At 38.0% G+C, this 12,220-nt stretch overlaps 1 protein-coding gene across 1 annotated transcript in view; it reads left to right on the plus strand.

Moving 5' to 3' along the window:
* Window positions 1-470: 470 nt before the first annotated feature.
* The window catches only part of RASGEF1B (RasGEF domain family member 1B), a gene marked incomplete at both ends in the record, with an annotated part of 106,617 nt that continues 94,867 nt past the window's right edge, over window positions 471-12,220 (plus strand). Inside the window, one exon of the mRNA XM_079534086.1 lies at window positions 471-539. Within this exon, the coding sequence (XP_079390212.1) occupies window positions 471-539 (69 nt within the window). The remainder of the gene's footprint in view (window positions 540-12,220) is intronic.

Below are 12,220 nucleotides of genomic sequence, written 5' to 3' on the forward strand. Positions count from 1 at the left end.
AGTATTCCTGAGTGTAAATGGAATCCTGCTTGAGGGTGTGTTGTGTGTGGGCAGGAAGGAGATGTATTCACTGTGCACAGAATAAATGCTGTACCTTGAGGTGATTTACAGTGCTTGCTTCAGTCTGTTTGCCTGCAGCTCTGCAGCGTTGTCCCTCTCACCACCCCTCTGCGGGGCCCCTTTCCTTTACTATAGGAATAGTGACATTCAGCAGGAAAGAGGAGAAGCAAACACTGAGAAGCCCAGCACTGTGCTGGTTTATTTGATTTGTTTTTGTAAACCATCTCAGCTACCACCCAGTGAACCTGTGCAGCCTTGGTAGAATGATGCTGGCAGATGGCCTGGATAGCAAACCCCAAAAGCAGCCCTGGATCTGCGGCGACGAAGAAATGTTCCACTGAGCTGTCCCCTTGCCAAAGGATATTTGCCTGGCACAGTGATAAGGAAGACCCCTTCCTCGCTGTTCGTATATGGCAAAGTTTCTTGCAGAGCTCCTAGGCTGCACGTTGCCTGATAAGGGCAGCTCTTCTGTGTGTGAGGTAGGTGGCTGGAGTGATGTTGTTAGACCTGTGTTTACAGTGATCGGTTTCTTTTTGAGATGCCTGTGGAGTGTTGCTTTCCTCTATATCTTCAGGTTGGATATTAATTATTGACAGTTGATTACTGGAACATTTCCTCTTCAGATGAGCAGTTACGCAGTGGAATAGGCTGCAGGGGGAAGTGGTGGAGTCACTGTCCCTGGAGGTATTCAAAAACTGTGGAGATGTGGCATTGAGAGACCTGGTCAATGGGCATGGTGGGGATGGGTCAGTGGTTGGACTCTGATCTTACAGGCTTCCAACCTTAATGATTCTATGACTTTTCATTGAAATAAATGCCAGGGGTGTGGCAGGCATTCCAGAAGCTAGGATGGTTTGTTTTTGTCTTACTTTGCTTTTCACATCTTTGTGGACAAGGAGCTGATGCTTAATTGCCTGCTGCTACTTCCAGTTCACCTGAAAAGTGCTTGGCTTAGGCAGAGCTGAAGGGCATTAATTGCCTCCCTCAGTATGTGCACATGAACTCATATTTATGTCTCAACTACTAGCAGACAAACAGCTGCTTTGGATTATGTAGTGAAACATAGCATGTACGTTAAGCTCCTGATAACAGTATGAATAATGTTATCATATAAATAGTCCTTGTTTTTTTAATTTTAGAGGTTTGCAGCTTGCATCATCCTCTATCTTGATTGCTGGCAATATAAGCATGCGTCCTTACTGTTCTCTGCCCTAACATCTACTTGTAAATAGCATGTTTGATGCATGGCTTTGAAAATTAGTTCCAGGTGAACAAATTGCTTAGCATACTTTGTGCTGTAATTAGGTGATGGCTATAACCAATCATTACAGTGGATGTAAAGTGATGTAATTAAGCATGATATCTGTATGTGATGTTTAGTAGAGGTTTGAATGAAGTATGTGACTTTGCATTTATCTAATCCCCTCCCACCCCGCGAGACTATAAAAGGGAGGTGAGGAAGCCCTCCAGTGGTATCTGTTAGCTCTTAAAGGTAACATGCTTCTGAATCACAAGGGGGTGGCAAATACCAGGATCCTTTCCTAGGCTTAAGCAAGTTCTCTGTTAGGGACTGTGTCGAGCTGTTATTGTACAAGATGTGGTTGAGAAATACCGAAAATAGGGAAGTCTGCCCTTGAGCAAAACACTTTCCAATAGAGCCCAATAGGACCATTAGCTTTTGTCTTAAAACAAACCATCAGATTTTAAGAAACTGAAAATGTTAATTTCATTCCAGGTAAACTTTGATTGCATTTGAATTTGTGTGGTGGTGGTGGTGGTGTTTTTTATCTGTTTGTTTTAAGGTTTCATTTTTTCACTATAAAGAAGAATTCTTTACCTCACTTTTCAGACACCAAAATGTCCAGATGGATGCAAGTTATGTGAATTTATTGTATTTTTAACTGGCAAATTTGTATTCCCTGCAGTATGAAATGCTTACCTTTAGTTGGTGTGACTTTACTTAATGGAATTTAAGCTCTAAATAGTCACTGTTTAATACAGTGTTATCTTGACTAGACTGAACTTAGAGCCCCACTAGCAATTTAAAGCTAAAAAAGCCCAGGAAATCAAAAAGATTAAATGTGTTTAAGGGGAAGAACTGAGGCTTGAGAAATAAGAACTTCATTTTGGTCAAGAATCCTATGTGAATTCTATGGGTATCTTTTTTGTATGCTAAGGAAGCGGCCAGAAACTGCTTAAAGATTGCCTCTTGCACATTCTTTTCTGAGCTGCCAGTTGGATTTAACGTTCCTTGAGTTTGCTAGAAAATGTGAGAATCTTATTTCCAGAGAAAGGGTTGTGCGTGAGAGTTCCGTAGCTTACTGTTAATAGTATTGCAGGTCTTTGGCATCTGGTGGTTCAGCCATTTCACATTGCTTTAATAGGATTGGTGTACTGTTTAATGGGTTCTCATTAAACATGAGGTTATGCTGGCTTGTGGAATATCTGAATGTTTGAGGAACAGACAGTATGGAATTGTTTCTGCTTTAGTTACACATGTTGATCTCATTGTGCTCACAAGAAAGACACTGAAGCCTTGAAGTATGCACAGAGAAGGACAAGGAATCTGGTAAGGGGCCTGGAGCATAAGTCTTATGGGGAACAGCTGAGACAACTGAGGTTGTTCAATCTGTAGAAGAGATGAACTTATGGCTCTCTACAACTTCCTGAAAGGAAGTTTTGGTGAGATGAGGATCATCCAGTAACAGTGATAGGACAAAAGATGGTGGCTTTGAGTTGCACCAAAGGAGGTTCAGGTTGGATATTAGGAAAAATTTCTTCTTAGAGTGGTGAGGTGTTAGAACATGTTGCCCAGGGAGATGGTGGCATCACCATCCCTGATGGTGTTCAAGAACTGTGCAGATGTGGCACTGAGAGATGTGGTTGATGGACATGGCAAGAGCGGATTGGAGATGAACTTGATTATCTTAGAGGTCTTTTCCAACCTTAAAGATTCTACGAATTTTGTTCTTCAATCTGTTCCAGAGCAGAAACATAATATGCCTGGGTGGGTTTCCTTTTTTTCATATCTGTCTGACTGAAGCTGGGAAGAGCACTGAGAAGAAGTATAGTGTCTCTGGTAGAAGCTTTCCTGGTATTTATTTTTTTTTCCAAATGCAGTGCTCTAAGAGGAAGCAATTTTTTGTTATCTCTACCCTCTGAGACATTGATTAGGTATAGTGACTTGGAGCATACTATGCAAAAGGAAGTACAACCCTATTCAGGATAAGCCTGCATTGGACAGAAGGTCTGTAATTGCAGCCTGAACCAGCTGTCAGTGATCATAGCCAGTGTTTCAGCAAGAGAGCCAGATCATGCAAGGTAATAAGATTAAGTGCAGATTTATGAGGCTTGTGTGGGAGCATACACTTGACAAATCTAAAGTGGGCAGTAACAAGTTAGGTAGCAGTGATGTAGGATAAGGATGTGTAATGAGTGAGGAAGAAAAATATTCTCCTACTGAAAAAGGTAGAACATGTATTTTAGTAAAACATGAATTCCTAATGTGCAACTTTTGAAGCCCATTGCTGGCAGTCTCCAGGGGAGTTGTAGGTATCAGATGTAGCTTATTGCATCTCATCTTTGAGAGAAGCACGCATGTTCTGATTTAAAAATACATCCCCTTTGGTCTCAAATTAATGTAAAAATTAAAATGATTAAAGTTCCTAAAGTACTGAAATTCGAAGTCCTACCCAATTTCTTCTGCTGGTGAGGTCAGAATATACAGGTTAATTGCAGGTATGTGCGGTCAGAGAAGCTAATCAGTGATTGATAAGCTGGGCTAAAGCACCTCCTTAACTGGGAAGCTGGAAGGTGATTGAACTATCTGGAGGAGCCTCAGATGACTATGTGATTCTGCTATGTTTTGAGCAAGCCCATAGCATGTTTCTTATGCTTCATGCATTTGTATTATTTGATAGGGGATTTCACTTAAAGCTTGTGCTTATCTTTGTGAAATTGCTCAAAACTTGTGTAGCTCTCCTCATTGGAGAGGAACCTGGAGGTAAAAATCTTTTTTTGGCAGGGCTGTGCTCAATTCTTTCTTTCAGCTTTTATTGACAGTGGGTTTCCATAATTCAGGTGCAACACCTCGCACTTAAATTTGTTGAATGTCTTGATTTTTTCTCCTAGCCCTATTGGTTGAGCCTGTCTAGGTCTCTCTGGATAGCAGGAACAGCCTATCCTTCATCAAGTCTTAAATGAAGGAAATTAAGTACTAATGAAGGACTACTGAGTTGTGCAACATTATCTTTAGTTTTAATTACTGAAATTTCCTTTGAGGCTCCAGACCTTAGGATACAGAACACACTATTTCTATTTTCTTAAAAATTGAATGACTGAACAAAATGGCTGTAGAGGTGGTTAACTTTGAATTTTCTCACATAAAGGTCATGTGTTAATAGTATTCTGCCATAAATGAACAAAGGAATTTTTTTTTTATCAATGAAGGTATAGATAAGATCATGAGCTGTGACATGAATCTATTAAAAATTCCTAGGTCTGGAGGGAGCTCCAGCTCAATTATTCATATGGGAGCAGAAGAATAGTCTGCTGCCTGTTTTTTTCCTGGAATTCTCTCTTGTACCACTGCCTACTGAGTGCATGCATGGAGAGAGGAGGATTTAAACTGCATTCTTCGCATAGGATTTTGCTACTATCTAATAAAATATTGAGACTTCCTTTATCAGGAATAATGCCCTGCATAATGGCTTTCCTTAACTTTTGTTACTTCAGTTTCTGTGGGCTTTATCTGGAAGTACAGGCTTCAGTAATCTCTGATTGAATTCGTATCATAGAAGAATGTGGTCTGAATGCTGAATAAACCTTGCAGAATTTAAAGACAACTATGAACAGATAATAGAGAAAATGCATATGAATTATGCATCTTTGTAATATGTAATACTAGAATGTCAGAGATTGAACCCAGTAACCTGCTGACAAATAAACTTCATTTTCTGAATAAGAGTAGAGTATGATGCGAAGGACCTACCAGTATAATTTGTCCAACTATTTATCCTAATTTTGAAACAAATGAGTTTCACTTTTTTTTCCTGTGGTTGAGTATATGCAAGTACAAAGGGAAATCCCAAGCTAAATCACTACTTGTTCCTAGGTCTTGTAGTTACAGCAGAAGCCCAACAAAATGTTACGCTAAATGGGGAAACCGGTTCTGTAGAAACATTTGGTTAAAGGACTGTACTGATTTAGTCACACTGAGGGTTTTTCCTGTTGCTCAGTCTTCCCTCACTGGTGACCTAGAACTAACTTAGAGAGCTACTTGGTTAACGATGTGATTTACATGCAAATGTGATCAGAGAAGTTTACCCCCAAGGCAATGTTACAGGTGCTCATACATAACCACTTTGCAATTGCACAAAGGAAAGTTCCTCTTGAGATTCTAATGTAAATCAAATAGTTGAATGGTGGTTCAATGTCAGTATTACTAGTTAGGCTTGCTTGCACCGAGTAACAAGCTTTTTTTATAATTCTTGATTTAATTGTAATCTGAATGCAAATGAAATGTAATCTGGATACTACTTCAAATGGATTTTGCCTGGAAAAATGCTGAGACAGTAAGAAGGACTAAATATTTGAGTTCTGAATTGAGGGGATTAAGAATACTAGTTACTGCTACTTAGCGGTGAATTCCCGAATAGACTTATCAGACACATTAATACATAGCTGTCAGGTCATATCAATTGCCAGGAGGGAGAATCTTGAGTGCCGGAATCAGTAGTTTGCAAACAACTTTCATCTTTGATAAGAAAGGTAGTGCAGAAGGCTGAAATTCAATAGCGTGGTTCAGAGGAGTTCACTGTTGTCCAGTATGGCCCAGAAATGTTTTCCCCAAGCCATTAGGAATAAAGCTTTCTGTCTTTCCAGTATTGGCTTTTCAACCTGGTCCGAAATACTAGTATCTCTATGTTTCAGTTCTTAGATAACTGTGTCCTTGCAAATAAAGCAGTTTTTAGCTGGCTCATTTCAGTGATCTCTTCAATCATACAGTTTACCTTCTGAATGGATATGCTTTCACTCTGTTAAAATCATGTAAATGTAAACAACTTTGCTGAGTGTTTAGGTAAGATCCTTCCTCTTCACCTGGATTTTTATTTTGCTTCTCAACAGAAGATGGTCCTGTAGTTTCATTGCAAAGATGGCTGAATCTTAGAAGCTTTAGTAAATATAAGTCTTATGTTCATAGTAGCTATTAAGGTTAGTCACCTTGCTAAGGAGGATTGTGATGTGACAGCTGAGTGTAAATGATATGCATAGAGGAAAATAGCTTGTTTTCTTACCAGAATACACATCCTAAAATTGACACATGCTTTCATGGGTTCAGATAGAAAATGAGGCAAAAAGTACTCGGAAGGCCCTAGGGATCATAGAATCGAAGTTTAGTAGTCAGTGTTCATTCAAAATAAAAAAAATATATATATATTTACATGGGCACATAACAAATCTAACCTTACAATATAGCAAGGAAGCTGTATGTCATTGTGACTTCTAGGATTTGCAATTGTAAATTTTAAGTTACATTTTACAAATCTACCAAAAAAGGAGACCAGGCAAATGAATTCATGATTTCCGACATTATTTAACATGTTCAGTGTAACTTACAAACAAGCACAACTGCTCTTCACACCTGAATCCTTCTTAGTTTTGAGCATGACATTTTTCTAAAACAGTGCTGGGATTAGATTGCTCAGTGCTGGACATAATGTCATTAAAATATAAGCTTTCAGGAAGTTATTCAAGAGGGTCTCTCCATTTCTTTAGCTGTAGTTTTTCACTTCAACTATTGTGATTGCTCAAAATTACTTACACTCAGACACTCATCTTCATCTGGTAGTTCTTCAGTTGCCCATATAACAGATGGGTCTTTGCTGAAGGACACTAAGGGGTTACTAGATTGGCTAGACTGAAAGCAAGCAGATAAAGTTGGTTGCAAACCAGACTGAGTGTGTGGTGACAGCTGTGAGCAAAACAGGAAAAACGTGATGCTTATGGATCCTGTTGGATCTAAATTTGAATTTGTTTTGATACCTCCTGCGGTTGAGGAGGGATATGTATGTGGAGCTTGTGGTGTTGTCAAGTGATAGTGAGATTTTCAGAGTGCTTTGCAATTCCTTTATGTAGATAGCAGTGATATCAGAGGTAGACTTGTGTTAATGCTTTTGTAAATCCTGCTCTAAGTATCCTAAGGATAAACTGCAGATCTGTTTCTGATTTGATCTTCTGGACTTGACTCCTGAGATGCTCTTCACTGGGTTGTTCTTGACTAGTTGTCATCTTGCTGTACTGAGTAGTGTTCTTGTCTTACATTTTTTAAGCAGCCTAAAATAACTGATGTGTTCTCTCTCTATATATACACGTAACTTTGCATCTGGTTTTTAGACTTCATTTTCCATTTTCTGCACCATTAGCCTTTGCAACTCTTAAAGTAGTATGAACTTCATCTCCATGGGAGACTACTTAAAACATTTGAATTTAAATCTAAAAGGAAACGTATTTTTTAGAGGCTACAATGTGCTCTGGTTAACTATCAGTTATAAAGAAAAAAATGCTGGAATGACTGAAGACTCATGCCCAATAAATTCCTTTCTTCCAACAAAAATTCTCTTTGAGAATTATAGAGCAAAAATTTGCTCTGTGTAAAATTCAAGAAAATTTATGATTCAGTGTTTGAGTGTGCATATTAAATTTATTTTCTGCTGTAATTGAGTGGTATGCGTGCTGATGTTAGTCAACTTTTTTGTTGTCTTGTCTTTGGCTGAATTCTGAATATCTATTGAAAATTTTAGCCCAAGTTTAAGGCTGACTTAGATGTCTCAGTACACAAAGACAAGACTTCATATAGTAAAGAATAGTAGTAGAACGTATCGGTCTTTTTTTCAGCTGTATGACTTTATCAGATTTTTTCAACTAGAGTCCATTAAACTGAGAAGTATTTAGAAAATATACGAGAATGATGTTTTCTGTATACTTGTTGATTGAATTCATTATATTTCTATGGGAAGGAAAAGAAGGAAATAGATTTTTATTTTTTTTTTACTGTTTTTAAGTATGAAGTATATTGCCCTTGTGATTAGAAGAACTTCAAGTGACTGATGTTAATGCAAGTTCAATATGGGCAAGAGTTACTCCCTGGGTGATGTTGCATTTTAAATGTAGGTTATATTTTATACTTGAGGTCGTTTTTTTTTTTTTTTTTAAAAAAGGAAGCCATCAAATTATTAATATGAGATTGCTTCAGCAAGTCTACAAAATGTCTGTTCTTTCCCTCTTATGTTTACTACTCTATAGTAAAATATTTATCGCAGTCTTCAGTAACAAGGAGCTAGATATGACAAGTAGCACTAGTGTGGAAACTTCACTGAGAAAATAACTAAAGCTTCATCAATGCCTATTGAAGAGAGATGAATTCTAAGGGTCTGAAATATCAAAGAACATAGAATGTTTTCTGAGAACTGTATTGACTCTGAGAACCAGTAGGCGTTATTTTTCATTGGGTAAAACTTCTGTGCTACCACAAAAACTGAAGAAATTGAAGAAATAACACTGGAGATTTCTAGTTAGACCTTGTGTATTTGCTCACACAATTGGTTAAGTACTTGGATTGCCAAATGCTAAGGTTTAATTTTCTTCACAGAAGACTTGAGACATAAGCTTTCATGTATTTTATTTGATAGTACATACAACGCTTAGCCAGTAAAGATTTCTAAAGACTAAATGGTCATTTTTTTCTTACTGAAGAGCAAATGAAGTACACGCATTTAGTGTTTAAGTGGTTTTGAGGCTAAAAAGATCAAATCATCTGTGGAGATAATGTATGAAGACTATGTTGTCAAAGAAGAGATGAATGTGCATTGTGTGAGAACTGACTCATGGCCTGAATCACTGATTGAGCACCCAGGAAAAGGACCTAGTTAGCCCTGGGAGCATAGATGAGGACAACTCACCTGTGTGACTGGAAGGGGTGGAGCCTGGCTGCACCTCTTAGACCTCACTTAAGAGCTGACTGCCTTCAAGGAAGGATCTCTTTCTGGAGATCCCTCTTTGGTGAAGCTTTTCCCCTGTGAACCTAGAATCTTCTGATGTGTGAGCAATTTTCTTCCCTTTCTTTTGTTTCTTCTTTCCTTTTCTTTCTATTCTGCCAGTCCTTCTGGCATCATGCCTCTGTTGTGACAACTTTACCACTGTATTGATCTAATTGCTGCAGCCATTAATAAATATGGAATACTTGGATACTTCTCTGCTTGCAGCTGAATGTTGTTTACAAAACTACCTGTGTACAAATACCTTCATTTGAGTCTACATCTGAAACGGTTGATAAGGGATGTGTTAATAAGCAAACATAGGAGTGAAGTAGTTAAAAATAATGAAAAGTAGCGCTAATGCATTAATAGTGTGCATTCTTTCTGAGTGATGTTTTCAATTACTATGCTATAATTTTGCTGTGCTGAGCTCTCTTAAGCAGAAATGGGTTTGGTTACAAAGGTATTGAGGGCAAAGCAGTACTGAGCGGTTGGATTTTTGACAATAACTATGTACAGAGAAAAGACCAATTGTACTGTTCAAGAGGTTGTCCATGATGCTTAAAGACACTGTGAAATATACTGTGCAATTCAGAGTGAACATGCACAGAATTAATGTGGCAGCAGCATGTTATTCTTTTTCCATGCTACTTGTTGGATTTTTATAATATACTTCTGATGTAATTGGTGTGATACATTATTAAATATGGTATTCTCTTGTGGGCTGCTTAATTTAGATTTTTTTTGTCCATAATGACTTTGCTCTTGAGTTTGTACTAAATGAACATCTTAAGTATTTACCCCAAAAGGTCTAGAGCATATTGGAAAAACAACTTCTGCATTGAGATTTTTGTTCTGTATTCCTGAAATCTGAGCACTCCAAGCTGAATATACTGTTGACAGCCATTGCCTGTAGGGTTATACAGCATGTCTGCCTTGTTCAGTGCTCTGTGTACATGAATATCCAGGAGATTGGATAAGGACTTTTTGGTGCATCTTATTTGGAAGGCGTTTTATTTCAGTTGGTTTATTACTTGCCAGAGTGCAATGAAATGCCCATTGAATCAAGTTTTGTGAAGACAGAATCAAGGTAGCTGTAATTAGCTGTCTTATTTGCTTGCATGTCCTGCCTTTAGGTGCAATTAACTTGAGGCTAGGGAGAACTTCAGGTCTGTGCAGGAGCAAAGCATTAAGCCTCAGGATTTGGACTCAGGGCATTTAAATGCTCAGTCAGAGAGGAGACAAGGTGCAATTAAGCATTTTACTTATTGTTATAATACAATTATCCTTTTCTAGCTCCTGGATTTATTGTGTGCCTAAATTTGCTTGGGTAGCTTTTTCCTTTGATTAAATTCTGTGAACTTAAGGCTCTTCAAGAAGACAACTCTTGGGCATTGTTGGGACAAGCTTCTCTTCTGCTTTACGTGAGGCTTGCTACAGGGCTCAGATAAGAACCCAGAAAAGCAGCATTAGTGTTTCTGGTATGTTTCACCCTTTTCTTCCAGCTCAATTCACTTCACTTTCTTTTTTTGTTTGTTTTCTAATCTAGATATCAGTTTTACACTGATATTTGTGTTCCTACTTTTTACTTGGGAGATGTTCCTGAGTATTTAATGGATCCATTTCAGTGCTGTATAAAAATCTGAACATACAGTTGTTAGCTATCTGGGCATAGAGGACTTCTAAAGGTATGCAGTAAGTTTCTTTACAACTGTTACCTCAGCCCAAAGAGATTTTTCTTGAGGAATGATGGTATGGATTGTTAACCCCTTTCCTTAGTTCACTGACTCGGTGCATTATTTGAAAACACACTGAGCAAAACAATGTCAGAGTATGTCCTTGTTATATCTTGAATGGTGTAAATATTAAGGTAAGGGAGTAGATCACTTAGTATTCCTGCTGAATCAAGCAGATGAAAGAAGAGCCAACCTAAAAAGCCTAAGGGGGTTATTTTCAGTTTCCTTCTGCTTATGTGTAGCTGGGGACACTGTTAGTATTATCCAATTTAGTGTTGTCATCAGACTGCATTTTTGTACTTAGGGCAGACAGGTGTAGTGGAAGTAACTACTCTGTTCTGGTTATAAAACTATTGTTTCAGTATTTGCATTTGTTTGCTTTTATAAAACTGGAATCAATCAGATTTTTCTCTTAATATCCATATAATCAATGAAACTTGATTGCAATTAAAACTCTGTGTTCAGTTCAAGTCTGCATTTATTGATTCAGCACCTTGCCAAAGCTCTTACTGTGTAGGCTCTTCAAGCTACAAGTAGAGCTGAGGAACAATATAACTAAAGCTGAAGACACTTGAACCCAAATCTTTGTTCCTTATTGTGACTAACTAATCTAGATCAAATTCATTTTTGTCATATACAGAAAGCTTGAAATGATGTAATCTGAAGCTTTCAATTAATGGACCTATTGATTTGTGGAGCAGATTGTAACTGCTCTTTGAGTTTGTTTTCACTTCTGATTTGTTACGATAAATTAGTTTTTGCATTGTTCTGTTTACGCAATGGAGATTTAGACTGGATCACAGCCTAAACAAGCAAGAACCTGCAATCCCATATGGCATTTGTCTTGCCAATTTGTTTTGCTAAATGCTATCTGTTCCATAGATTTCTGGGTTTTGGGTGCATCTTCTCTAATGTAAGCTGTGTATTTTTCAGGATGCAGGAAATTGGTTTACTCTGCTAGCTTGTCCTTTTGAGGCAAAAAGTAGCTGTTAGCTAACCATGAAAGGCCATGAATGTGCAGTGGAGAAACAGCTTTAAATGTTAATAAATGAACTTATCCTGAGAGAAACTAACTCCTGAATCTGTTAAGTCATATTAATGTATTTTTTCCTGTATTAATAACTGAAAATTGCCACAAGGGTGCATGAAGTGTCTTTTAGTAATTGTACGTTTTTTAGGTAATTGCAAAAATAAAAGCTTTGAGTGATCCAATGAGAAGCTGAGGTTAAAAGGCTGTCACTCCCTCTAAGACTTTTGCTTCAGGGTATTGAGGATCACCTGTAAGTGCAGAGACTGTCTTGGATCAGTGTGCCAGGGACTAGAAGTATTGGACTCACCAACAGGCAGTGCTGGCAGTCTGTCAAGTGTATGTCAGGAGAGGGAGAGAAT

This window comes from Tetrao urogallus (assembly GCF_951394365.1).
Source record: "Tetrao urogallus genome assembly, chromosome: 4".
NCBI classification, from domain to species: domain Eukaryota; kingdom Metazoa; phylum Chordata; class Aves; order Galliformes; family Phasianidae; genus Tetrao; species Tetrao urogallus.